General features: G+C 45.4%; 1 protein-coding gene across 2 annotated transcripts in view; it reads left to right on the plus strand.

Moving 5' to 3' along the window:
- Positions 1 to 19,735, plus strand: part of LOC147438490 (Zn-dependent exopeptidases superfamily protein) — an 88,993-nt gene extending 69,258 nt beyond the window's left edge. For both annotated transcript variants that reach the window (XM_086484587.1, XM_086484588.1), the window contains 3 exons: positions 18,868 to 19,049; positions 19,140 to 19,252; positions 19,340 to 19,735. In XM_086484587.1, the coding sequence (XP_086340713.1) occupies positions 18,868 to 19,049; positions 19,140 to 19,252; positions 19,340 to 19,448 (404 nt within the window). In that variant the 3' untranslated portion in view covers positions 19,449 to 19,735. The remainder of the gene's footprint in view (positions 1 to 18,867; positions 19,050 to 19,139; positions 19,253 to 19,339) is intronic.
- The last annotated feature ends 3,062 nt before the right edge of the window (positions 19,736 to 22,797 follow it).

The following is a 22,797-nucleotide window of genomic DNA, read 5'->3' on the forward strand; positions in this document are numbered from 1 at the left end:
ATTGATGTGTTAGTTGAAGCAGCAGTTTGCACCCGTACTGCAGTCTATCAGGAAGAAACTTTGCCTTGCATTTATCTATGGCTCGCAGAGCCCTCGTGGTGAATCTAGTTCTTGCGATGGCTTGGTTCACCACATCCTGCATGACTCTTCACTCAGGCGTCATGGCGCGGTTGAAGCGCCTTGTACGCAACTTCTTGTGGGGTGGCCTAGATGGCTCCATTGACACTTGTGACCACAAGTACATTGGGACAATCATTTTGCCTCGAGAGGAGGGAGGAGTGGAGATTAGTGATCCAGAGATGCAAAGCAAGGCATTGCTTGCGAAGTTGATAGTTCGTGGATTGTTTCTAGGGGCAAAGCCTTGGAAACAATTTCTGCACCATGCTTAGTCACATACCTCTCTTCATTTTGGATCTCTTGATACTACAAGTGTTTCGCGTCCAACCATCAGATTCATCTGTACAGAAGCACCCTTGGATACATCTTATTTGTCATCATCTATGCGCTGCTTGCTCAATTGCTTTGATTTGCCACCCGCCTTTGTGTGTTGAGGAGGTAGCAAGGCAACCACTTGTATGGAATGCATATGTGACAGATTCAGAAGGCCGTCAGCAAATCGAGAGGACACATTGATTGGGCTAGATGGGATGATGAGCCAACACGCCCTCCACAACGTTGGTCAGATGCTTCCTTAGTTGGGGCATATGTGATTGGACAAGGGAGCTACCATACAAGAGCAAACAATGGTTGAAGGCAACTACTTTATGGATATCAGAGAGTTCACAAATTTGTTTGAGAGTCAGCTTAGTGAGGCCTTGGGGAAGTTAGTGTCACAAATGGGTGACGTGGCATGTCATGCTCCTGGACACACTCACAGAGTGGCAGCAGACCCCGACACACACACACACACACACTGAAACGTGGCAGCACGGACCCACAAAAAGCATCGAGAGGCTGACGTGGCAGGTTGTACGGACTACTGTGCGGATCTCTGGATTTTGGGGCGCTTTTCACGCTGACAGTGCTCTAACATGGCCTGCCGTATGGATTTCGTGTCTTTACGCTGACTGAAGTTTGCTGGCTGATTTTAGCAATGCTTTTGGGACAAATTGCTTTATTTTAAAAGGCTTTTAAGCTTTTGATTTTTGGGCTCTGCTTTTGGGCATCCCTTGTAACAATAAATAAGTGGGCAGGACCTCACTTCTTAGAGCATCTGGATGTAGAGTCTGAGAGTGAGCACCTACCCACTCTTTTGTACTTTGAACACAGATTAATACAAAAAGAAATACCGAAAGGGGCGCCAGTCTTTGGGTCCAATATCTCTAGGCACGGAACTACACCGGGCCGTGTCGACTCAAGTGTGAATTGTGAACTGTTTTAAAGTGAATTCTATTGTGTCGCGGTAGAATCTTGACTTGGGGTGTCCATGTTTGTTACAATGGTATCAGAGTGCGGTCGATTCTCTTCTAATGGGAAATCCGATCCTTTTCTCGCGACACTTATGGATTCCAATAGAGATTAGTCAACTTCTTCTGCATCTGGGAATGCGGTAGGAGATCACGAAGAAGATTCTCATGAAGAGTATCGCCCACCTTGGCCTACTCTGGCTGAGATTGAAGAGATGGAACATCGAGAAGTGGTTGACGATGCAACAAAGATGATGAGTAACATTGCGAAGGATCTAAAATTTGCAAAATTTTTGACTCAACAATCCTTCAAAGAAGTGCACACCCAGTGGCAGAAGGCCACATAACCACCCATCAAATCGGCACTCAAGAAACCTCCTTCTCTGAGGATGCTCACAGAGCAAGAATTAGAAGAGGTGGTTCAGACATAGATCATCTGACTTTTGGATGCGAACAATAAAGCGACAAAAAGCAGAAGAAAGGAACTGACTTCCCGGGTTATTTGGGTCGTCAATCTACTTTTTCATCGGCAAGAAAGTAGAAGAAGCGTGTACGATTTGAAGGACTACACAGTTCTTCTTCTTCTTCTTCTTCTAGCTACAGTTGTTCTAGCTCTTTTGACTCGAGCGAAGAAGACAAAAAAGGGAAAAGGCGAAGCAAAAAGCAAAGCTTTGGAAAGGGCAAGAAAAATGCAAAGAAGCCTAAGTTTCGCCCTATCTGACAGTTCTACAGAGCACTCATCCTCAGATAGTTTGGACACCGAGATCACACGTTTTACGCAAAGAAGAAGCATTTCTAGAAAGCCAACTAGTATGACTTCCTTGAAGATAAAAGCGAAAAAGCTATAGAATTCAAAGAAGGTGGACAGTCAATTAAATTTGACTCTTTTTCTGGATTTCAAGATGCTCCGAGGGCTTTGGCCTTCATAGAGCAGTTTGACATAGCTTTCTCTGGAGGGCATTACTCAGAGCACTCCAAGATTCGGAGGGCTACCTCTTTCTTCAAGGGAAGTGCTCGAACATGGTGGTCCACCCTTCTACTGAGAAAGGAAGCTCTGTTTAAATGGTTGAAATTCAAAAGGCTTTTTATTTCTTCTTGGCTGACTAGAGATACGAACGAGATATACGAACTGCTTGGAATCATCTTCGGATGACCAAGGGAGATTCTCTGGAAAAGCATATTGCGAGAGCTTTTGGAGCTCTTTTCTACCAGCTTCTTCATTTAAGGTCTCATTTAAAGAACAGATTGAGCGGTTTTGTTGCGGACTTCCTACAGAGATCCAAGATTACTGCTTAGAACAAAAGTCAAATTCTAAATTCTATTCAAGAATTGATGGGTCATGCGAAACGGGGTTTTGCCATACATTCAGGCAATCTGACTTACCCCACTGATGAGATCTTGACTCAAAGAATCCAACAGACTTCTAATAATAAAAGTAGAAAGAAAAAAAGTCCCCAAGAAAAGAAAGACAAGGATTCATGACCCCAGCTCACTCTTCGAGAGAGGGCCAACTACATCAAAGAGGGGAAGTGTTTTGGATGCGGGGAACATGGGCACGTCTCCGCGAAGTGCCCTAAAAAGGCATAACAAGAACAGAATGAAGACATGCCAGAGAGTTCAAGAGAAGCCGAGGAACGTGGATGAAAAGGCAAGATGAAAGCAGGACTGGTTCCAGATTGCATGGGTACTGACCCAAGCACGATTGATGAAAGTATAGAACTTTACCGAGCTCGGGGCAAAGTGAAAGATCAAGAAGCCCTGATTTTCTTTGATGGAGGAGCCAAAATCAACTACATTTCACCTGAATTGGCGGTGCGGCTCGAGATTACACCCGATCGGATGGGACCACAAGCAGAGGCAGTGCTAGCGGCACCCGGACGGGACATGGCCATTACACCTGTCATTGGCAAACTTCGGTTGCATTATCAGGGGTATTTGGGGCACGAGGACTTCTACATAATGCCCTTGGAAGGTTGTGATGTTCTCCTGGGAGTCCTTTGGTACCATAAGAACAACGCCGTGGTCGATTATCAGGCGAAGAAAGCGACATTGACCAATGAAAAGGGCCGAAAAATTGTACTTGATGTGAAATTGAAGGGCCAGTCTGTCCCTATTGTATCTTTCTCGGCCGTTTCGAAATTAATTAAATCCAGTCTGTTTGTTTACTCGATCTTTTTGAAAGAATTGAATGATGAACACAGGAAAAATATGTCTGAACTTGATAAAGAACGCCAAGATTTTCCACACTCATGCCGATTGCTTTTTAGAGGGCCTGCCAGGCGAGTTGCCACCAACTCATCCTGAGGATCATACCATTGATCGGATACCTGGACGCACACCACCGAACCGGCCACCTTACCGTGTGAGCCGAGCCCAGAATGAAGAAATTATGAACCAAGTGAAAGACCCCTTGGAAAATGGTCTTATCCTGCCGAGTACTTCACCTTACTGCTCTCCGGTGTTGTTGGTTTTGCAGAAAAATTGAACTTGGAGAATGTGTATTGATTATAGAGCTCTCAATAAAATCACCATCAAGAACAGATTTCCGATTCCAAGGATCGACGATATTCTTGACCGACTACAGGAATTCTCTTGTTTCAATACGATCGAATTGAAGAGCGGATATCATCAGATCCGAATCGCACCGGGAGATGTGTACAAGATAGCTTTTTGGGCGAGCTTCGGTTTATATGAATTTTTGGTGATGCCTTTTTGCCTTACCAATGCTCCAACGACTTTTAACCGAATGATGGACAAGATTTTTAGAGAGCACAGATCTTTTGTTGACACTTTCTTTGATGACATTATTGTCTTCTCCAAGGATGAGGCAGAACATAGACAACATCTGCTACAGGTCTTTTAGGCATTGCGAGATCACAAGTTGGTGATCAATGCAAAGAAGAGTGAATTTTTCTTATCCAAGATACACTTTTTGGGACACATCGTCTCAGCAATTGGAGTGCAGATGGATCCGGCCAAGATTGAGACTATACGTGATTGGCCCGATTTGAAGAATGTCCATGAAATTAGAAGCTTCTTGGGCTTATGTTCTTACTACCGGCGGTTCATTAGAAAGTTTGCAGAGGTTGCTTCCCCTTTGCATATCTTGACACAGAAAGGAGTCCCTTTCTTGTGGGGACCTACAGAGGTGACTGCCTTTCAGACTTTGAAAGAGAAGTTGACTACGGGACCAATTTTGACGTTGCCGGATTTGCAAAAGTCATTCGAAGTATATTGTGATGCTTGTGGTCGTAGTCTGGGTGCGGTCTTAATGCAAGAAGGCCATGTCATTGCCTATGAGAGCCGATTGTTTTCAAGGCCAGAATTGACAGCACAGATATATGAGAAAGAGCTTTGGCGGTTATCCATGCTCTTACTCAGTGGTGACATTACCTAATCGGAGCCGATTTTACGATCTTTACTGACCATCAGAGTTTACGCTACTTCTTTTCATAGAAGCAGCTATCGGAAAAGCAGATGCAGTGGACTAATATCTTGTCATAGTTCCACTTCGAGATTGTCCATGTGCAGGGACAGAAGAACTTGGTGGCAGATACTGTGTCCCGGAAGCTGTTGGTCTTGGCTATTTCTGCGATACATCACTGAAGCTTCGAGGACATGGTCGATCATTACGGCATAGATCCAGATTTATCAAATGTATTCGGTCGAATACAAAATGGGGAGGTAGTAGCGAGATATTCCATTCGGGATGGCTACTTGATGAAGAAAACGATGTTGTGTGTTACATAGCTGTTGAGGGAAAAGGTTCTAACCGAATACCACTGTCCACCATTTACGGGTCACCACGTTATTGATACCACCTTGAAAGTTGTGGAGTGATACTTCTTTTGGCCGAGACTCAAGAAGGATGTGGACGATTTTGTACGCAATTGCTTGATATGCCAGAAGGTCAAGTTTGATAGGCATAAAGCACAGGGATTGTTACAGCCTTTGCCCATTCCCACCCGCCCCTGGGAAACTATTGTCATTCACATATTTAGCAAGCAGGCTCATTTCATTTCAGTGAAGAAAACAGTCAAGCCGGATCATTTAGCGAGACTGTTCATTGCCCAGATATTCAGATTACATGGCATGCCTGAGATAATTGTCTTTGATAGAGATCCCCGATTCACGAGTTTGTTTTGAAAGGCTATTTGGAGTCTTATTGAAGTCTTACATTTCGGATCAGAAGACTCAACGGGAAAAGTTGTGGAGTTTGCCTACAAAAACACAATCCACTCTTCGACGGGGAAGACGCCATTTGAGATTATTGAAGGTGCTCCGAAGGTTCCACCCTTCTTGAGCACAAAAGATAAGATTTTTGAAGCAGTCCAGGACAGGAGGGACTTGGACACTGCTTTTGCCAAGGTCCGGGAGGCTTTAGAGAAATCTTAGGAAAGACACAAGAAGGCAGCGGATCGACACCATCGCGATTTGAAATTAAAGGAAGACATTTTGGTGCTCTTGCGTTTTGAGAAGGCACGTCTGAGAAAGAAAAAGGGAAAGGAGTGGCTTTTTCCAAAGCTTAGCATGAGATACTATGGACCTTTCCAGATACAAGAAAAGATAAATGATGTCTCCTTTAGACTGAAGCTGCCCGATACTTGGATAATTCACAATGTTTTTCATGTGAGTCTCTTGAAGCCTTCTAAAGGCCATGTGTCCGATGATGGGGAGCCAGATGAGCAACCCGAAGTGGAGGAAAGCGAGGAGATACTCGTTCCAGAACAGATACTGGCACATAAAGATAGAAAGATTAAAGGTAAAGTGATTAGACGGCTCTTGGTTAAATTCAAGAACTATCCTGCATTGGATGCGAAGTTGATGGAGGAGGAGGACCTAGCAGATACTCCTCAGATTGTGAACCTTTATCTTGAAGCATTCGGTTTAGCATAGTCTACTCCGATAGAACCCCGATTTCAGCATGGGAGAATCTAGTGCAGCGGGGTTGCACAAGAGGGGAGTCACTTCGCTCCTTTGTCAACAGATTGCCCCGATTTTTGATATAGAGTCACTGATGTCCCTTTGGGCTTCAGGGATACTGCTGAGCTGACAGTATTCTGCTGTATGACTTTATGAACTGGAATTCCCGATAATGAAAATGATACTGATTGATTTGTACTTGACTTGTTTGAGTGCAAGAACTGATAGACGAAATGACTGCAACATTTCAATCTGATAAATCTCTATAGACATGATTGCAATATGGAATAGTTAATCGGACATCTGTGAGGTCTTGACTGGATCTAGATGCGATTGCTAAATACGTTGCCGATTAATCATGGTCTGAGATTTGGAATGATTTTGAATGTGATTTGTCATGTGATGTCAAGTGATGTTCTGTGATGTGACTGTCGATTGGTACATGTGCTAGATGTGTTGTGCCTAGTGCGTCGGTAATAACAGTCAGTGTCAACTAAGACAGTTTATGGCCTCTGTCTGTTTTGCAAGCGTACAATGCTTTCAAGAGGGGGGTATGCCACAAATGGTGACGTGGCATGCTCTTGGACACACTCACAGAGTGGCAGGCGACCTTGGCGCGCGCGCACACACACACACACACACACACACACACACACACACACACTGACACGTGGCAGCATGGACTTGCAAAAAGCACTGACAAGTTGACGTGGCAGGTTGAACGGACCGTTGCACGGATCTCTGGATGTTGCGGTGCTTTTCACGCTGACAATGCTGACGTGGCCTATCGTACGGATTTCCTGCTTTTACGATTGATTTTAGCAAGGCTTTTGCGACAAATTGCTTTATTTTAAAAATCTTTTAAGCTTTTGATTTTGGGGCTCTGCTCTTGGGCATCCCTTATAACAATAAATAAGTGGGCAGGGCCTCACTTCTCAGAGCATCTGGACGCAGAGTCTGAGAGTGGGCAATGTACCGAGTTCAAGTAATATAAAGAAATAGCGAAAGGGCGCCAAGGTTTGGGGCCAGTGCTCTCACGGGGTGAAACTCCGCCACTCCCTGTGTCGTCTATCTCTTTCAGTTCAGTTGTTATTGAAGTGCTAAAAGTCTTTTCAGTCTGTTCTTTTCCGTTGGGACGTGGTGCCTGTTGGTGACACATCATCAAGAAGTGTTAGAATGGATACGGATTATTTTGGAGGCACGGCTTAGAGGCTTTACAATCCCTTGGCTTTTGCGAGCTGCTACAAGAGGTTTTTACAGCGGATGCTTTATATCAATCAGACACAGAACATTGGACTTTGTGGTTTTCGTTACCTGGCCTGTGGTGGATAGAGCATTGGGCAGATTTGTGTAGACTTGATGACAATAGAGAGCTACATTTACCCCTCTCCCGGGTCCCATTACACTTGTACCAAAGGGTGGCTCTCCCAAGCCCAAAGCCGCCAGTGCCTTGACTTAAGATCTGCTTGGTCGGGATCTATGACACGAGTCCTCCCACAGATGCCCACAACTCGGATCCTCTGAAAACTGTTAACACTCTGCAACCTGTGGTGCCTCTACTAAGACTGTGAAGATGACCCTCTCCCTGAACCTCGGAAAACATGCAGGGTCCTAACTTTGAGCAAGCGTTAACTGCAATGAGGACCTTCAATTGTATGAAAGCCCCATCCAACAGGAAGCTGCTGTCTCAAGAGGGGTATGCCACTCAACAGGTATAGCCTCTGTAATATCCTGACACATGCTTTGCACCCCCCTCATGCCTCGTAACTCGATGCTCTGAATCTCCTCGGGAAGGCCTGAAACTGTAGCCAGTCTCCAAAAGTATGGGATGGACCCTCTGCCATGGGACCCCAAGAAACATGAGGCCTGCTACCAACAAGAATTACAGCCTGCTGTGTTTTTCAGCAGGTTTAGAGTTTCACACCTAAACTGCAAATTAACACTTGGGAAGCCTCGGGGAAGCCTTGGGGTGGTCATACAAGAGTTTGGCCACATGTCAGTGGCCGAACAGTGAATTACATCATTGCTGAAATTCAACCACAACTCACTGGAAAGCTTCTACAATGCAAGGAAATCTATCCTAGAGGTGTACTTTTGACCTACAAGGGTTTTGGCGTCGTTTTGCTGCTGAGATCAGGTGGGAAACCTGTGATTTCAGTCCTTGACAGGTTTGGGCAGCTTGGTGAGAGTTTGATCCAAGTGTTCGGATCGTCTATTTTCAATTGAATAAAGCAATACCGAAAGGGACGCCAGTCTTTGGGGCCTACAACGTGTCGGTCTTCGTGTGCGCAGTGACGATCTAGTCGCTGGGCGCATCTGTGCTCTTTTTTCTTCTCAATGCTTTGTGCAAAGTTAACAGGTACCTGAATTAGTATCGCCATGTACTGTGTACTGGCCGGTTATTTCTGGTAGCAAATCCAACACACCTGTATCTCCGAAGAGTAACCCATATCAACACGGGTATCTCCACCATCCATGTCGAATCAACTCGGACACACAGCTCCTCCCAATGAATGTAACCACTCTCATCTGGCACGCCATGTAACATATGGTTTGAAGTAACATGTGTAAGAGTAATCTCTGTTGGTGGGGTGAGTCCAAATATGATGGAAGAGGTCAAATCGGTACAATCCACTCACCATTGTACCACCTCTAACTTCCACACCAAAGACTTTTTCTCAAATGCTCGCAAGTACTACCCCCATGCCAAGCCTGTAAAGCTTATACACTGACAAGATGTGGTACCCTAGATGAGGCACATATAAAACATGGGAGGTATACATTCCCCTCCTGCCGTCTAGAATAGGCTCCATAGCCCCTTCACTATGTACAGGAGCCAATGATCTGTCTCCAAATATAATGACACCTTTGTACTGCCTCAGGTCGTACATCAATTTTCATCAAATCACGAGAAAAAGTCATGTACCAAACAACAACACTAGTGATTGTCTCAATCCAATCCCTAGAGTCAAGGAAAGTAAAGGTGTTTGATCTCGTGGGATTTCCATGTGTGTAATAAAGGCAAGTAGTAGAGTCACTACAGAAGACTCTGCTCTTCGTTAAGGATATTTACTCCAGTAATGACCCTTCTCTCCACAATTGTTGCGATGTCTCCAGGCTTTCAAGGCTGCCTCCAATGCATCCGTCTTCGAAGAATGAACCTTCTATTTTCCTTTGGAATCTCTAGCCTAACTTGGGATTTGAACTACTCTAGGTCCAAAACCATTGGCACTAACTCCTACGTAATAGGATTTAATTGTCCACTTGTAATGAACGAAGAATAGAAACCGAGATACGACAGTGGTAGCTGGGACATCAAATAAATGGCCATGTCCTTCGAGGTTAATCAACTGCACTTGCAAAGCAACTCGTTTCATAGGGGTAACATACTCATGAATAGACTCCAAATGATCCCAAAGCTGCTTCGCTGTCATCGTTGTCTTCACATGCTCCACGACATGTGGGGTACAATTCAAGTCAATAAAAGACCGAACTCGAGCATTGACACGCTCCCAAAAAATAGCCTCCTCCGTCAAGGTCATACTAGTCGATCCTGCCATCAATGTCAAACTCTAAGTACTATAGTTGATACCATCTGGTTGACGACCAATCGGAAAAGCTGAAAGGGTAGGTATCTTCACCGGTTTGTCACCCCTGTCCTTCTGCCACCATTTCCACATAGCACTTGGTGATGATCCTACATCAGCACCATTTGATTCAGCTTCCGACATGTTGACATGAAGAGTATGGTCGTGTGAAGAGGATAGGTTCGGGTACTTGGAAGAAGCTGCTCCAAATAAGCCCATACAATTCCAAACTGAAACAAACACGCAGAGAGGATCTCCCAGCTAACACGGACCGCCTATAGACACGCGTCAGAGGAACCGCCCACTCATTGCCACCATCCGGTAGCAACCCTGTGCTGGGGCAGCGTTTGCGGATGTAGGCGTGCACGTGTTAAGACCGACCATCCCATACCACCCGGCCTCACCTCCTGGAGGTGACCTCACACACTCCTGGCCTCACGGGCTAACCATTGGCACTCTGTCAGGAGGGTCAATAATTACAAATGAGGCTTTCGCCTCCCTTTTATAATAATGGCCGGCCACACTGGCGGGGGTTCACACTACATCCGGGCGGACACTGGACGCCCATTCTGACGGCGTCTAGGCTAGATCCCCTCTCCTGTAAGCGAGACATAACATACTTCCCCCCTTAAGAACCATTGATGTCCTCATCAATGAAGTGGGGATACAGAGCTTTTAAAGCTCTAACCGATCCCCAAGTAGCAAACCTTCCGGATTGACCCTTCCATTTAATTAAGTACTCGTCATAAGCCTTTTGGTGTGAATGATGTGTACGATGATCTAAAACCGCCTCTGGTACTTAAGGAATATACTCAGTTTGCATATCTTGCCATACATTTTCCTCAATAGGCACCACAACGTTGGCCTCGCCTAATTTTTCTTTAAGGCGGCTGACATGAAATACTGGATGTACACTATGTGGTACTGTACGCTTGCTGCGAATCATCCAAGATGGCATACAAATCTAGGGTTTCTCTATCTGAGTCCAGGTGTTTGCTATTGGGCCTAGAGCCCATACTGTAGCAGCGTACATCATAGCCGGTGTCACCAAAGTGTCGAAGAGCCACCCTATGGTGCGAAGCTCCTGAAAATGTGTTAAGAGTGGCATCTCCGCTCTAGCATAGTCAATGTTGCATATTCTCTAGTAAGCCTATCTGTGGTAGCCTGACTCATGGTGAAGTGCACAGGGAGATTGGCACTCTAGATATACATATGACTCTACCACCTGCACTCTCCCTCCACCTGAAAATTGTTCCGTGTCTGACTCCTCTGGATGTGTGGAAGATCATGACCATCGTTTTGCCAAGGTTCATTGCCATACCTTGCTGTGTGCAAAAATCATCAAGGGCGCCGAGATGGCACTGCTGCCCCTCTTGTGACTCAGAGATTAAAAAAACATCAGCATAAACCATAATATGTATTGGGGTACCTGCTAGATGTGCCTCCTGCCCTCCGGCTCTTGAGTACAAAATCAGAGATCTTGTCGAAGTTGTGCCCAAACAGCATGGGTGAAAGGGGACACCCTTGCTTCACACCAATGGTGCTAGCAATGGTATCTAAGAGTCCTCCTAGGCATCTAACTCGTCCTATCACCTCCTCATATAAAGCATATGTGGCCCAAATCATCTGTGCCGGAACCCCCAATCCCTGTAGGCATTGGAAAAGTCTCTCTTGAGGCATTGTGTCAAAAGCTTTGCAGAAATCCACAAAGCAGCAATATAGCTTCTTCTTCCATGCTTGGCCCCATTGATCACACAACGCAAAACGAAGATATGATCCATGGTAGAGAAAGCTCGTTCTAAAGCCTTTGCCCGCCTTGAAGCTCTAAGGCCCTCACTCTCTGCATATGAGCTCTGCCTCAAGTACTACTCCGTAAAGTTTGGCCATTATGTGGCCAATCATGATAGTCCTGTAATTCCTTGGATCCAAGGTGTCGCCAAATTTGTGAATAGGCACTATGGTGTGGCTAGTCCGCTCCTCTAGGAAGACTTTCACCATAGCCCTATTGAAAAGGTGTGCAATCAATGGAGCTAAGGTGTCGACTGTGTAGATGAGGTGCTCGGTCTATAGACCTGTATGATCCGTAGATATCCGGTGTTGTAGTCTTTGGATGGCCCACCCTACCATGTCTGCTATGAAAAGTGTGGATGTTGTGGGCCGTGGCTCTGGCTGCCCAGGAATCTCGTCTGCCATGCTCATAAGTAGCTAATACAACTCGAGCTCCTTGGTCTCCTCAAACGCTTGCCGTTTTCGACAAGTGAGGGCTCTCATCCGTCGTCTAACATCTTGCTCTGTGATCTCCTCTAGTGCTCTCTGTGCTCGTAGCTTGCGGTATAGCTCTCTACAGTCATCATCATACCATCTGTTCTAGGGGGTCCCAAGTGGAGGTGTGTGACTAGTGGGTGGTGTGTGAAATGCAACTAATGGTGAAGGTGTGAAGGACTAATGAGATCTGAGAGGTGAGGATGGATAAAAGGGTGTCAAGGTCAAGGGTAAGAATGCCTTGGTAGACCTGTGATGAGTAAACAAAGGCTAGCTCGTAAGTGAAATGTCTAGTGGTATGGGGTGTGTATGTGGTCTGTGTATGAGAGATGGGGGTGCCTATGAAAGAGAAAGTGAGGCGGGTATGGTCAGCTCCAATGGGCCTGGGAGGAATGGTAAAAGAGTTGAGTAGGTGTGCTAACTCTTTGGGTCCCATGATGTAGTCCACCATATTGCCTCTCCCCTTTGCTACACCATGTGGCATGCATGTCAAACATCAATATTCCATTAGATGTGGACTATTGTTTAGAAATGGAAAGGTCTACATGCCGGAAATCGATGAGGTTCGACAAAGGATTTTGTTCAAATGCCACGTTCCTAGCACTGGGCACACAAACATCCAGAGAACTTTGGCTACTTGTAGATAGGCTCACACGGTTTTGAGGCCTCTAGGCGGCTCTCAGAGATTGGGGAGACAGGCACATGGTACTCATAGGTGACACAATGGTTTGACCTACATGGAATAGACATGCAGAGACTACCCCCCTTTCAATATGATCTAAGATTCCCCATTCATCCGGCTCACACATAGTGAGCAGAACAGAGTACTCAGACAGACCTTGTGGCAGCTCTGCATCAAAGAGACTTGGGTCACACCTAGACAGACTCTTCCCATGAAGATGTTGTACAAAAGAGAGCAGTTCCTGACCATACTAGCAGATGGGTTCATCCAGTGGCCACAGTACATGGGCCACATAGCTCACGAGTGACGATTGGCCAGCTCAGAGTCTCACCACCCAAGCTTGAGCTAGAGACATGTAGGGCTGCACAAATCCCACAAAAGGAGAGGACATGTAGACTATGCTCAGAGGAGATAGAGAGTGAAGAGCACCATGTATGCAGATGCATAGCAGGTGAGGGGATTAGGACCAGATACAAGCCTTTGTTCTTAGGACAACAGAGACTGAGACACCTATCACCGCAGTCGCGATCGGGGGGAAACAGGCACAGCTCACAAATTTCTTCTAGCGGGACACCACCGCAAGGGGTGACAGAGGAGGTGAGACCGAGATGGAGAACAAGAGGTCCAGGATACAGGGCCAAGAGACGTTACCACCTGGAGCTCTAGGAGATCCAGACTCGGCACTATCGGGCCTTAGAGGCAGCGTGGGAGAGAACGACAGCAAATCTGGCAACCATACTTAGAGGGCGTCTCATCCTCGACCCTCCCATGCACCACATACTACAGCCATATTATGGCACTGGATGGAGCTAGATGATTGATGCCTATAGATATTACACCTTTTTTCACCCCTAGAGATAGAGCTTCAACAAACGACCCACAAACACCCCCCCCCCCCCCCCCCCCCACGCACACCCCCCAAAACCCACCCACCACCATTGCATACCTTCTATTGGACACCCATGGATCACTGCCCCTTAGCAATTTCCTATCAGTAGCATTGTTACATTTTTATTTTATACCTTTGCCCTTTTGTCGGTACATAGATGAATGATGATACCCTATCATGTACATTGTTCTGTCTCATCGGCCGATTATGGCCTCTAATAGGCGTGAAATCTGTGTCTCTCTCTCTCTCTCTCTCTCTCTCTCTCTCTCTCTCTCTCTCTCTCTCTCTCTATGATCTCGCGGCTCATTAGAGCCAAGGCATTAGTACCACGGGCCATTATCCGAGCAGAGCTAGCGGCCCCCCCACTAGTGTTGGAGGCGCTCACCAGATCAGTCTCCTTCATAAACCGCACATGGGAACTTCCCAGAGACAGATATGCTTGCATAGCACTTGAGTCCTCTCGACAGTTAGCCATACAAGGAGATACAACATGTTGGTATGGGGAGATGACATCATGGTTTCAGGCGCATGGGTTCAGCATAGACAGGTTGCCACCATTCCAGTACTCATTGGATGCACCATCTCTCATTCTTATACGGTCGGAGATCACCAAGCTCATCCGCCAAGACCTTACCTAGCTAGACACCAGGAGGACATGGATACAACCAGCACAAGAATTGGGCACGAAGATGGCTTTCTACAGAGACCACCTTCTCCAGCTTACGGAAGATGGTTTTGTGACGAGACCAAGATACATGGATACCCACTTGTCTCATGGGATACGATGTGCTATTGGCTAGTTACGCACATCGTCTCACCAGCTGCGGATTGAAACTGGGAGATATAGTGGAGTACTAGCAGAGGCCAGGACATGCCTCTTCTGTGACATGGAACCTGAGACAGAGCTGCATTATACATGCCGCTGCCCCGTCTACTACGAGATACGAGGTCGCTTCCATTGCTTGTTCAGAGAGGGTTTTGGACCACTCTCAAGAGTAATGGGATACGAAGATCACAGATGCCTGGGTTTGTTCTTGCTCGAGCTGCGCAGACACAGAGAGAGCCTGATGAATGGCGAGGCTAGCCAGTCTCAAAGACGGATCAGACTTCTTCAAAGCAGACACGGGATAGCCGCAAGAGCCACTCCCACAGCAGAGCTCCCCCTCGTCTCACACCGGAGACACACTGATCGACCGAGCGATTGAACTGGGGAAATCCATGCACCCACGACTGCGCAAGGCCTACACAGCATCGACGGAGGCTACGTCAAAAGATTCGGAGCACGCTGGCCAGGCATGCATGACGCCCGGTCAGACTACTAACCATGGAGGAAATTGATGAGATTCGCCAACGACCGATGCTAGATCTTTTGTGATTCAGCTATCCCAACAAGCCGCCCATTTTTGCTTAGTTTTTTACTTAGCTCACATCGACCAATCTAGGATCCCATAGTATATATCTTTGTTTTGTACTGTTGTTAGGTTATTTTGTTACTCTGACTTCGTATCAGATCCACCACCTTGTAACTTTCTGGTCTCATAGGTCACTATGGCCTTCTGAAGACGTTAATATAACATTTCATTTCATTTCTCTCTCTCTCTCTCTCTCTCTCTCTCTCTCTCTCTCTCTCTCTCTCTCTCTCTCTCTCGCGCGCGCGCGCGCTCTGTGGATGGATTTATAACGACCCGTATACATGGAGGGTTTCGTACCATATGGGTCTAGGGTCACGATTGGCCAGCTCAAGGTTTCGTCATACCACCTTGAGATAGAGACCAGCAAAGCAGCTCACATCTCCAACTATGTTGAGAAGATATGCATACTATGTGAAGAGGAGATGGATACTATGTATGCGGCTGTAGAGCCTACACTGCCATCATAGAGAGATGCCCCACCTTGTTCAGAGAGCAGCACTCCTCCGCTAGCTCTTGAGTCAAAAGACCAGCGTATGCTAGGGAGGTTCATACTGGAAATTCAGTGGTACGGAGAGATCTCTTTACAGGACGATATTGTACATGAAGGGGCGAGAAACACAGATCACCACATTCTTTCAAAGATCCACCCCACTCTCAGCACCCAGACCATAGGGGATTACCCTCCAAAGAGTAGAGACATTCAAAACCAGTAGGAGATAGAGAGCACTTGGATTTCGAACATCTCGTCTCTATCAGTGAGAGATGACACTAATTAGAGACCAAGGTGGTCGACGTCAGGGAAGGCTATGACCACTCTTGCAATACGTATTTCTAGAGCGAGGGTCTAGTTTGTCTTTCTTACGCAGGGAGCTGTCTCGTAGTTGATGCATTGTCCTTCGCAGTCATTTGTTTTTGGAGGGTGCTCCCATGGATTCGGTTTTCATGCTGGCAGCCTTAGGGTATTTAATGGGTACCTTGAGTATGATACACCAAGGGGATGTGCAGCATGATGCTCCTCGGTTCCGAAATGAGGTGCTCTGCATGCTGGTTGCGATTACGTTGTGGAACATTTGGTGAGCTCATTGCCCTCACGTTCTTAGTGTTGCACGGTCCTCTACTATGGACATCCTCGCAAACATTCGGGTGGATATTATCCACACTCTATATGTAGTTAGTGGGATTCAGCAGCGTATTCCTCGAGGGCACCCGGGGAGCGCAGGCGTGTTTTTCTCAGACGATGGGCTCACTCCCAGATTTTTTCAGTTTTGTCAGAGGTCACATTCAATGGCATTACTCCCCACCGCAGTGGTTCATCCTGCATTCCTCTCATACCCAACCTTGAGGAGCTGCTTTTAGTGGATTCTTCCATATCCACCTTTGGTTTTTTCAATCCTGTACATCTTGCAAGATAGGCTATTTCTAGTATCTCGAGGGTTCTTTTGTCCTTAGATCTTTAGAGATGATCTTTCCACTAAAAAAAAGGAGAGAGAGAGAGAGAGAGAGAGAGAGAGAGAGAGAGAGAGAGAGAGAGAGAGAGAAAATGAAATGAAATGAAATGTTATATTAACGTCTTCAAAAGGCCATAGTGACCTATGAGACTAGAAAGTTACAAGGTGGTGGATCTGATACAAAGTCAGAGTAACAAAATAACCTAATCAACAGTACAAAACAAAGATATATATTATGGGATTCTAGATAGGTTGATGTGAGCTAAGCCGAAAAACTAAGCAAAAATGGGTGGCTAGTTGGGATAGCTGAATCACAAAAGATCTAGCATCGGTCGTTGGCGGATCTCATCAATTTCCTCCATGGTTAGTAGTCTAACCGGGTGTCGTGCATGCCTGGCCAATGTGCTCTGAATCTTTTGACGTAGCCTCCGTCGATGCTGTGTAGTCCTGCGCAGTCGTGGGCGCCTGGATTTCCCCAGTTCTATCGCTCGGTCAATCAATGTGCCTCTAGTGTGAGACGGGGGGGAGCTCTGCTGTGGGAGTGGCTCTTGCAGCTGTCCCGTGTCTGCTCCGAAGAAGTCTGTAATCCGTCTTTGAGACTGGTTAGCCTCGCCATTCATCAGGGTCTCTCTGTGTCTGCGCAGCTCGAGCAAGAACAAACCTAGGCATCTTTGATCTTCGTATCTCATTACTCTTGAGAGTGGTCCAAAACCCTCTCTGAACAAGCAATGGAAGCGGCCTCGTATCTCGTAGTAGATGGGGCAGCGGCATGTATAATGCAGCTCTGTCTCAGGTTCCATGTCACACAAGGGGCATGTCCTGGCCTCTGCTGGTACTCCGCTATATCTCCCGGTTTCAATCTGCAGCTGGTGAGACGATGTGCGTAACTGGCCAATAGCACACTGTATCCCATGAGATAGGTGGGTATCCATGTATCTGGGTCTCATCACAAAACCATCTTCCGTAAGCTGGAGAAGGTGGTCTTTGTAGAAAGCCATTTTCGCGCCCAGTTCTTGTGCTGGTTGTATCCATGTCCTCCTGGTGTCTAGCTGGGTCAGGTCTTGGCGGATGAGCTTGGTGATCTCCGACTGTGTGAGAATGAGAGATGGTGCGTCCAATGAGTACTGGAATGGTGGCAGCCTGTCTATGCTGAACCATGCGCCTGAAACCATGATGTCATCTCCCCATACCAGCATGTTGTATCTCCTTGTATGGCTAACTGTCGGGAGGACTCAAGTGCAATGCGAGCGTATCTGTCTCTGGGAAGTTCCCATGTGCGGTTTATGAAGGAGACTGATCTGGTGAGCGCCTCTACCACTAGTGGGGGGGCCGCCAGCTCTGCTCGGATAATGGCCTGTGGTACGGATGCCTTGGCTCTAATGAGCCGCGAGATCATAGAGACGAGAGGCTTCTCCATGTTCCCCCATCCGTCTGTGCGACCCAGCCTCCCGTGGTGATCCAATGAAGGTCCCCATATCTCAGCCCCATAGAGCAATGCTGAGGCCACCAAGGTGTCAAAGAGCCAGAGCTTCGTCCGGGGTTCCTGAAACTGAACCTGTGAACACATCCTCTCCAATCTACCCAATGCTGTGTGGGCTCTAGTTAGTCTGGTCTCTGCTGCTCTTCTGAGTGAGAATGTGGGTCCAGTAAAAACCACTCCAAGGTAAGTGTAAGCGTCTGTGTACTCCACAATCTCCTGGCCGTATATGAATGTAGGTGCCGATCTCCTGATCCATTGTGGGGTGGTATTAAACACCATAACCTTGGTTTTACCAAGGTTGACAGACAAACCACTTTCGTGAGAGAGAGAGAGAGAGAGAGAGAGAGAGAGAGAGAGAGAGAGAGAGAGAGAGAGAATCCACACACTCACACACCATACACATCTCTACACTTCATACACCCTCATACGCACATACAAATAACCTGCACGTCAGCATCATAGAGACAGGTACAGGCATAGCCTATCCTTGTTGATAGACAGGTAAGTGAGACACAGGTTGGGAGAGGTGGAGCAGCCCCAGATAGGCCTCTTGAGGAAAGGTTACGAGATCAGGATCGAGAGGAGATCCCAGAGCAGTTGGACATAGTGATAGAGCAAGAGGATCAATAGTCGGTGGCAGCATAGCAATAGTACAAGGCTCATTGGCTCTAGGGTTTTAATTCTTATTAATGATCATCATACCTGCTACCTTAGGAAAGTTTTAGTTGTACACACTGCTGTCTGTAACTCTTTCCTAACTAGAAATTGGTACGTGCAGTGTCTGCTGATATGGCCCATGCATTGCACCCTAATTATTCTGATCGGCATGAGGATCATCATCAACCGAAATTGCATGAAGGAATAGTTATCAAACATAATGCTAATCAACGCTATGCAACAACAGCAGCCACAGCCTTTTTATTCAAGGAGGTTGCAAAGGCGAGGGCAATCCCAACACAGGTCATAATGTTGGTCTGGCATTGTCTGGGTGTTTGCTTAATTTATATGTCAAATTGGTAATTGTTGAAATCGGCTTGCTCCTTTGCACAGAATTTTGTGGTCAGGAATGATATGGGCTGTGGTTCAACCATAGGTCCAATTCTTGCATCGGGCATTGGCATCAGGACCGTGGACTGTGGCATACCACAGCTTTCTATGCACAGGTGGGAACCCCCCTCCAAATCTCAGACTTGTTGAGCAGAGGGATGCCATCGACTGAATCGGATGTATTTTGTCTTTGTTTGATACAGCGTGAGAGAGATTTGTGGAACAGGGGATATCGATATCAGCTACAATCATTTCAAGGCCTTCTATGAACTGTTCCATTCAATAGATTGTCAGCTAGTGATTGATGGATGATATTTGAATTTTGTTGTGCGGCCTCAAATGACGTAGAACTCCACCCTTGATTTTCAAACACGTTTTCTTTCTCTTAGCTCTGGCTTGCTTTCTTTTATTGCACCAAGAGAAATGTACATGCAGTAGGTGGAGAGAACAACGAGGACAAGTTGTGGCTTTTTCTTCTGGAATCAGCACATTACTGACAAGCAATCCTCTTTGTGTTGGTGCGTGCGCAGACACAGACACAGACACAGACACACACACACACACACACACACACACACACACACACACACACACACACACATGCCCATATCGAAGGTCTTGGTTGATTTGCTGTCTTCAGCCCTAACAATGATGTAACCTCTACAAATTGCTTGACACCACAAAGCCACACGATTCAATTAAACGCCAAAAAAGTTGTCGTCATGCTGAACGGCTGTCTCAAATAGGATGACAAATTGTTATCTAGTATGCAACAAATCCTTTAAAGCGGAGGTAATCAAAAGGCAGGCGAAATTTGTGAGGATGTCCACCAATGTGATGTTGCTGAAAAGCCCATTTCTGAGAATAAATGGGCTTCCCTCTCTTTTCATACTAGAGCATGGAAATGCATGCTTACTACCTAATGGAGTTGACATTGGTTGAAGATAAGGCGAAGATAATACTGGTGTCGCAAATGCCAACCTAGCCATGAATGATGCGAACCTAAGGATGGATCTGCCCTGTGAAAAAGGAAGCTTGAGCTCTCCGCACAAGCCACCACCGAGCATGCACGCTTACCTATTTAATTGAAGCAATTGGGTACTTCCATAGTCTTGTGACTGTCGCTTCAGTGATGGTATTCAGCCATGTTGGCAAAGTGGTCGAGCCATGTGAAAATATCCTGTCGGCAGTCCTGGGAATGTCTTTGTCCGAACTTTGCTATTTGTGTCGGGTTTGCATGTGTTATTAGAGGCCATGAAATTGATGAGGGTCTGGTTGGTGCGGTTTAACATACTCGAACCATCTTGCAACATCTGCTCCAATTGGATTGATTGTGGGTTACTAAATTTGGGGTTCATGGATGCGTCCTCATAATGAGGAGACGCAAGTGTGTGTCGTGAGGATGTAGCCTGGCGCATGTCGTGGGTTTTGAATGGGTCTTGTGGGTTAGGATTGAAGTAGGAGCGGACGGGGAAAAATCAGTCTCGTGTGACAGCAAGAAGAGACCCAAGTCAAGAAAATGCCCGTCAACTCCAATGTAGAATACTTCGAATGGGAGTAAACACAAGACTCGGCACAACTACCTCTGCCTACACTTTGGCAAAGACCCTTGTGTTTATGCCCAATATTTGGTTATATCAAGAAGACTAATTGCCAGCTCTAGCACATGACCTGGCAAGGCCTGGTGACAAAGCTGATGACTTGGCTTCTCTACAACATCAATATTAATGGCTTCAACACAACCAAGCCAACACAAAACGGTAGGGTGAAGAAAAGAACAGAAGGTAGCAAATCTTCATATACAAAGCCCAAAGTCTTTTGGCTTTCCATTTCCCAAGCCACCTATATTTTCTCCCGTCCCTCACTTTTGCTTATGAAGATGACTTGAAGAACCTTTTTTTTGAAATGGTACATCCGTTGGCTTCAAAACAAAAGAAATCCAATTTCTACGTAAAGAGTCCAAAGAGTGCAATGAAACTCCAAGGAGAAGAGAAGCCTATGAAAGGTAAGAGTAAAGAAGCATGCTTGCTCTACAAGCTCTCTATATAGAAAATATACAATCTTTAGATGTTCAAGTACCTTAATGTTGCTTATGATTTAAAATTTTTGCCTGGTTTTCTATTTTTCCAAGATCGTAGAGATTTGCTAGAAACAACGAACGCATGATTTACCTTCAATGTATATGAACTGAGCTTGCTTGAAACTGGTAATGCAAACTTACCAATAAGTAAGGGGGAGATCCATTTAGATTTTTTGCTAGGTTTTCTATTTTTCCAAGATTGTAGAGATTTGCTAGAAATAACAAACACTTGATTTACCTTTAGTGTATATGAAATGAGCTTGCTTGAAACTGGTAATGCAAACTTACCAATAAGTAAGGAGGAGATCCATTAAAATAATTACATGCCAATAGATTATCATGGTTATAAGAAAACTACATGGAGAACATGTGCACAAATAGTTATCCATAGGTGTTGATATTTATTTATTTCAGTGTAGGATAAGAGCAAGGCTACAACCGAGCACTCCCTCCCAACTTAGAATCTCAAGGTTGCATTTTTAGAGGGGAGAAGATGATTTGTTGCCACGCAACAATGTTTGTTTTATGTGGTGTTGAAAGAAAGTGCTTGATCCCCTAGGGTTAACTCTTTCTTTCCAATGAAAGTGTATTTTATTTGAAATTTTGTATTCTTCCCAAGGTGGTGGAGTCGTCCTTAGATTTGCATTGCACTTCTTTATCCTTAAATTGGCATGAAGGACCTTCCTTTGTTGTGGCTCCTTGCTTTGTTGTAGCTTCAGAAAGTGTTTGATGGTCTACTAGCTATGTACTTGTATATAATATTTCCCTTTCTAAAAAAGAGAGTCCCCTCATTTGTATCAATCTTATTGAAGGGAAGTAGATTATACCTTTTCCATAGTAGCAATTTATAATAGGTTGATTAAGGACCTTTAAGGTTCCTCTATATACGAATAAAACAAAATGATTTCGCGCAAGTCATGTCTTATATGTTGATCGATGCTGATTAGGCCAATAAAAACATATTGTTTATTATCACACAACATATTTAAGCCAACCTTTAACACTAGCTTGATGCAATGATTCCTTAGACATCTCCGTTTGGCAATGTGATGGGATTATTTAATGCTTTTGTATTGAGTATATATACTAGGTTTCTGTTTAAGTGTCTTGAACAACATTGGCTCAATGCTTCATTTCAATAGATTAGCTCCAAGATCTAGTATATTCTTCAATAAGCAATTAACCTAATGCATTTGAAGACATGGTAAATGAGTTCTTTCCCAAAAATAAATGAAATGAAAAACATGGTTTTGTAAAGATGGGTTGAAAGCCACAAGTTTCGCTTTAAAATTTGGTAGCTTATGCATTTTTAAGGTAGAAGTGGACTTCTAAGTTTCTTCCAAGACAAAGTATAGTTATGCATTGAATTGCACAGAATCTCCTTGTCTTTTGCATTTTTAAGGTCAAAACATTTCCATATGCTTTGAGAATGTTAGAGGCTTACACAAATTATCATTAATATTGTGCAATTTTCATTTGATTGTAATAATTGATAACATTTAATGGCATCCCGTTTAAAACATATATTTGCGTACTACAAGGGACCTTCAATGAGAAGACACTAAGTATTAAGGGAAAGGC

The sequence above is a fragment of the Adiantum capillus-veneris genome, chromosome 16, assembly GCF_014529385.1.
Source record: "Adiantum capillus-veneris isolate H3 chromosome 16, ASM1452938v2, whole genome shotgun sequence".
In the NCBI taxonomy this organism is placed as follows: domain Eukaryota; kingdom Viridiplantae; phylum Streptophyta; class Polypodiopsida; order Polypodiales; family Pteridaceae; genus Adiantum; species Adiantum capillus-veneris.